Consider the following 6,000-nt stretch of genomic DNA (forward strand, 5'->3'; position numbering starts at 1 on the left):
TAACATGCAACATTTGAAAGCATGGGAATACCTTGATCAGAAACATAAGAGCAGCCTTTTCCTGCCTGGTTCCTTCCTTAATATTTTGAACTGTAATATCCTAACCAACATCACCACCTTCAGGGAATGAGGGAACTGTAATCCCAAATTAGTAAATCTGAAAAAAATAACCGGCAAATTTCTATCCAGATGCTTCGGGAAAAGGCTATTGTTTAGAAAGACTTTAGTAGGGCGCAGGCATTGATGCAAGAACTTTTACAGTTCTTGGAAGTAGCCAAAGTAACCAAACAAACGAATATTTCCATTCAGAAATGCGTAAGTCCTTACTTGTGGGATTCTTGCTTCAACCCAGGAAGGGAAAAGGAATTGTTGTATCTTGCTGAGCAGGCAAGTTAAGAGGTTAGTGGAGTTCTGCTGTGTTGTGTAAAGTTAAACCATGCCTTGCCCAACCTGGCATCTTTTAGATGATGTGAGCCTCTAAGGCTCTCCAAAGTCCAAGTTGGCATGGCCTCGAACTAAAAAAAATTACTCTTCCTACACATCTAGAGAGTACCAGGTTGGGGAGAACCACACTGCAACGAGTGACACACAAAAGCTCCTTGCACCTGGTCAAGAGAACGTTTTGAGTGTGTGCTTTTGTTTTGTTTCTGTATAGTCAGGGCCGGTTCAGACAGTGCTACCTGAGCTGCAACCATTGGTAGGAGAGAAAATCTCTTCCTTCGGCTAGCCTAGTTTCTTTATCCCCGTAAAACACACAGTGTGTTCATGAAACACTTGGAGAAATCATATTTATCCAATCCAACCTGATCCTGCAGGCTGCTCTCTCTCTTAAAAAAAAAAGTCCTGCTGTGGTCTTGCAAGTTTTCGACACTTGCCACACTACTTGCAACTCTTCCACAATAGCGACCCAACCATGCATTGTGGAACTTGCTACACAGAGTACATTCTTGCACAATTTCAGGCATGGCCATAGAGAACAAGACATTGAGCTCGTCAGCTGCAAAGCTGACAGTCCAGGTTCGAGACCCAAGCACTGCATGACAGGGTGAGCTCCCGTTTCTTGCTCCAGCTCCTGCCCACCTAGCAGTTCGAAAGCATGCATATGAGAGTAGATAAATAGGTACCCCTTCGGTGGGAAGATTACAGCATTATGTGCCTCGGTGTATAGTCATGCTGGCCATATGACCAGGGAAATGTCTCCAGACAATGCTGGCTCCCTCGGCTAAGAAGCAGAGATGAGCACCACCCTCTAGAATTGGAAATGACTGGTCCGAGGGAAAAATTACATTTGCATAGAGAATAGTGTCAAAATGCTACTCCTGATTGAAATCTGGAAGGGGACGGAGCCCTGTCTGGTACCATTTTTGACATGTTCTGGTTCTGTTTTTTTGATTGAAGCAAAACCTGATAGCAGCCCTATTAAAAAAAAACAAAAAACCAACCCTACAACATCTTTGGGTATTGACTTTTGTTCTAAATCCACAGTCAGTTTTTCAAATCTGTTAATTAAAGTCATTACACAATGCAGAGTCCCTAAAACAAGATGGATCAAGCACATCAAGTATTATGGGCCCACTTGACAAAAAAGAAAAAATAAAGATCAGGACCGTATAGGCTGGAAACATGTGGAAGAGGCCTTCATCCCGCAGTGGGTAGACAGTGGCTAAAATGATGATGGTGACACAATGCATCATAAAAATAATGGAAGTCTCCTCAAAGCCCAGCCATTAGATTGCACAGAGATCTTGTGTTTCACTAACCCGTTGCATAGCAAACATGCGATTGGCACTTCAGAAAGGCTTCAATTCTTTCTCGACTGCTGACATTAATGTTATGTATTTTTAACATGTTTCTACTGCTTATGATTAAAAACAGGCAAACCATATTTCATCAGAATAACTAGGGCCCTTATTAAATACATTATTTTCCCTCACTTGAATTTCCAGTGTCTGTTATTACCTGGCACTTCTGTTCCTTTAATGGCAGCTTAATAGCTGAGCAGTGGAATACACGTACATTTCTGGAACATGGCTTGCTAAATGTTTACAGAGTAGGTCACAGATCAGATAATCCATACGGTATAGAAAACGTTACACCATTTCTTCTTATGCCTGGGAATAGGTCAGCCTTGAAAGCGTGGAGACCACATACTCATATTGGCCAAGGTGCTCAACCTGTGGCCTCCAAAGCCCCCTTGAGTCTTCTGTAGTTGACCAACCAAATATTGGGTTGTTCATCATTTTGACCTAAAAGGCATCTGAAAATTGGTGTGTCGCTCCAGAATGGTCACAGCAAAAGATCCTGGATCCATCCACATGAAGGAGATTGTCCATTAATTTTGCATCACCACCCCAACGGTAACCCTTGGCCTCCTGAACCACCAGCTTCTTCAACTCTCAGATATTTTCCTAACTTTAGTGTTGTCGGCACCAAGTGAGAAGGTTTAAGGAGATGGTTTGAAATGGGGGAAAATGAAGAGAGAGAGAGCTTTCCTTGTTCCTTCTTAGCTGATTTCCCATTTCCCAGATGGAAAGATAGGGACGGATTCTGTGCTATTTGATTCTAGTGGCCCAATTGACTACTTTTTCATTCTGTTCTGTTCAGGTTGTTATACCGTGCCCCTCACCGTGGTATCTGAGCGTACTTGGGCCCAGATTTGTTTGAACCGGCCCTGAACATGGTAGATTCTTAATTTTTTTTTTCTGTTTCACAGTGAGCAAGAAAGAAATGCATCACAATCTTTTTCAGAAAAGAAAAGAAAAGTGTATTGACTTTTGTGTTAAATCCAAAGTCAGTTTTGCATGTCTGCTTCAGATAATTAAAGTCATCCATTCTGTCCATTGGTGTAAAATGCTGCTTCCATTTGTGCCTCTGTAGGTTTGATTAAGCGAAAAGCAGAATAACGTTTAACCTTTCATTGAAGCATGGCTTAAAAGTACTTTTAATCATATTTTACATCAGATGCATTTAGAAGCATATAGCATGGTTTCAAGATGTTTTGCAGTGCTCTGTTTAACTCTGCTGGTTGCAGACTTGAGAATTTCCAGCGTTGTTTTTTTTCTTTCTTTTCTTCACTTTATATTTAACAGTCTCTGGTATGGATGAAGGACAGACCTGCAACAGAGGTGACTTTGCATCTGCCTGCCATAATGGTTGGAAAAGGGTGGCCTTGATGGGATTTTCAAAATGCTACTAATACACTTGATTTAGCCTGGTTGACCTGGGCTTTATTTTTATCTAGATTTTGCATGTTACAGCATGTTACGAGATATATTTTGGTCCTGCAGAAAACCATGGGAATTGCTTTTCCTTTTTATTTCAGTGTTTTGCTACTCCATTATTATTATTATTATTATTATTATTATTATTATTATTATTATTATTATTATTATTATTATTATTATTATTATTCCTTTTCTGCCTGTTACTTCGTTCGCCTATGTGATTTTTTTCCCCCTTTTCCCAAGAGCTTGGAAATGGACACAACTGCATGTTGACTTTTCTAGTGTCTGTATTTCTACACTTTTCTACCTAAATCATCGATTGCCTGCCTTTCCGTGAGCAGATTTAGACTTTCAGCAAGTTTGATTTCTTACTTCCTTTACTTTAATTATTTTTTTAAAAAATTCTTTAGAGATGTCTGTGTTGTGTCAGTTATTCCCGTGACGTGAAGTTGCTTCTAATTCACTTGGCCCGAAGCATGCTTGGCTGATGTTTCACAGAAACACACACACACACACGCAAAAAAAAATCTTAAGATGCATGCTGATTATTTGCTTAAGCAGCTTCATTACATAAAGTCTCATGTGCACGTGGGTCTGGTTGCACGTCCCTTAAAGATCACGCCATGTTTTTCTAATGCAGCGTTGTGTTTCCTTCTGCAGCTTACCACTGGGACACTTCTGACTGGATGCCAAATGCACGTTTATCTGACATTGAGGAGGTGCCCCATTATGAAACGGCCGATGGCAGCTCAGCTCATCAGGGGAGCACAAGAGAGCTGGAGACAGATTACTACCTTGGGGGTTATGATATTGACAGTGACTACCCTCCACCGCATGAGGAGGAGTTTTTAAACCAAGACCAGTTGCCCCCTCCCCTCCCAGAGGATTACCCAGACCACTATGAAGCCCTGCCCCCATCCCAGCCGGTCTCCATGGCCAGCACGCTGAGCTCAGATTGCCAGAGACGGCCACAGTTTCACCCAAGCCAGTACCTCCCTCCTCACCCCTTCCCCAATGAGATGGACAACGGTGGGTCTCAGGCTGGGAACGAATTTAGTACTTTTGGCGTTGGCCCAGGACCAAACACAGGCAACAGCCTGGCCAAGAAACCTTTGTCTTTACACAATTCTCTGGACGCATCCTCGTCTGATGTTTCGATGGGCTGTGGTTTCGATGACTCTGAGATTGCCATGAGTGACTATGAAAGCATCGAGGACTTTTCCCTGGACCACCATCAGATTCACATTCCTTTTGTGGAGATCCATCAGCAGACCCAAGTGTGAAGGAGCTCTTTTCCTGGACTCCGTTGCTGTTGTTGGGTCCCATTCATAGCATAACTGAACTCTTCTCTTTTGCTTCATAAGTGTTTGACACACATCTGGTGCAGGATTGGAATCCAACCAAATCCATTCTCAGCCTATCCAGAAGATCAATGTTGTGCATGCGCATTACAGGGTGAAAACTGCAGGTTGTCTCAGAAAATCAGTACCCAAGGTCATCCATTAGTCTTTGGAGTTGGCATTTACTGCTTATTGCCAAAAATAAACCCCATTTTAAATCCCAGACCAGTTAATCAGTAAAGGAAGGGAAAAGGAGGAAAATTTCTAAATCAGTTCATTCAGAATTGCTGGTACATTCAATGTAGTATTTCTACGTTGCCCTGTATATTCTCTTGACTATGTTAATGCACTCATAAACACAGTATAAACCAATCTTCCTCAGCTCGATACTTTTCCTAGAGTATTAAGCTGCTCTTCCCATAATTGATAATCGGCATGTTTCTTGGCCATTCAGTCCATGAATAATGGGAGATGTAATCCAAGGCACCAAGAGGGCATCCAATCAGGAGTGGTTCCAACTCATGCCTACAGCTCTAACTCTAAAAGACACCAAGAATTAAAGAGTTATTTGGCCATCATGATGAGCCAAATGGTAAGCATTAAGGTTGTCCCCTCAGTCTAAAACGTATGCCACTGAGCCGTCAATCTTTGCTCATTTAAACAACGGTGTTTCCATGTTAAACTTAACACCAAGCTGACCTTGATTCAGGGCTGATGCTCCAGCCTTGGGTGGGTCAGGAGTAAAAAAAAAAAAAGGCATGGCCCTAGTGGTGGGTGGGTTGTTTATTTATTTATTTGTTTGTTGGGGCATCTTCTAAGCTTTAATTCTTAGGATACATCGGCAATTTTTTTCCACTCATCTTTAAATACCATTTACCCTATATTTGGTAACAGCTAGTGGAGTAAAATCCGCAGGGACTCATTTAGCTTTACCTTAAAATACTGTTTAAAGAGAATGATATTGTAGGTTATGACACCATCGCCATCATGTATTTTAGGGGTGGGGGAAAAAGAAGCCCCAAGCAGATTACCTTTTTCGCATGATTGAATACTTCTGAATACACATTCCTCGTGTAACTGGAATTCCAGCTTCCATCTTGCATGGGTGCAAAACACAAAAGAAGATGACAGGAGATTTCAGCTGAGTAGCCACTGAAAGGAACCAATAAATTATTCCTGGTGGAAGGGAATTATGGTTTTATGGATGTCCCTGCAGGTCTTTCGTGGGATTGTCTGCGAGGGGAGGTGGGTCAGAAAAAGTAAAGATGGTGGCTGCGACCATGTAACTTAAGGCTCATTCATTTTTCATGTGTGTTACACATCTGACACATAAAGATGTAGCTTTGATCACATTATAGCAGGTTGCCTTCTTGGCTTTTGCAAACCACACACCCCCTTTGCAAACACCCGTTTCTCCTAACCCTATCTTCTTTTAT

General features: G+C 41.9%; 1 protein-coding gene across 1 annotated transcript in view; it reads left to right on the top strand.

Annotated features, from left to right (window-relative positions):
* FAT3 (FAT atypical cadherin 3) overlaps positions 1 to 4,507 on the top strand; it is a gene marked incomplete at both ends in the record, with an annotated part of 425,634 nt that extends 421,127 nt beyond the window's left edge. Inside the window, 2 exons of the mRNA XM_081327912.1 lie at positions 3,090 to 3,125; positions 3,885 to 4,507. Coding sequence (XP_081184038.1) covers positions 3,090 to 3,125; positions 3,885 to 4,507 — 659 coding nt within the window. The remainder of the gene's footprint in view (positions 1 to 3,089; positions 3,126 to 3,884) is intronic.
* Between the last annotated feature and the right edge of the window lie 1,493 nt (positions 4,508 to 6,000).

Source organism: Vipera berus (genome assembly GCF_964194415.1).
Source record: "Vipera berus genome assembly, chromosome: 4".
NCBI classification, from domain to species: domain Eukaryota; kingdom Metazoa; phylum Chordata; class Lepidosauria; order Squamata; family Viperidae; genus Vipera; species Vipera berus.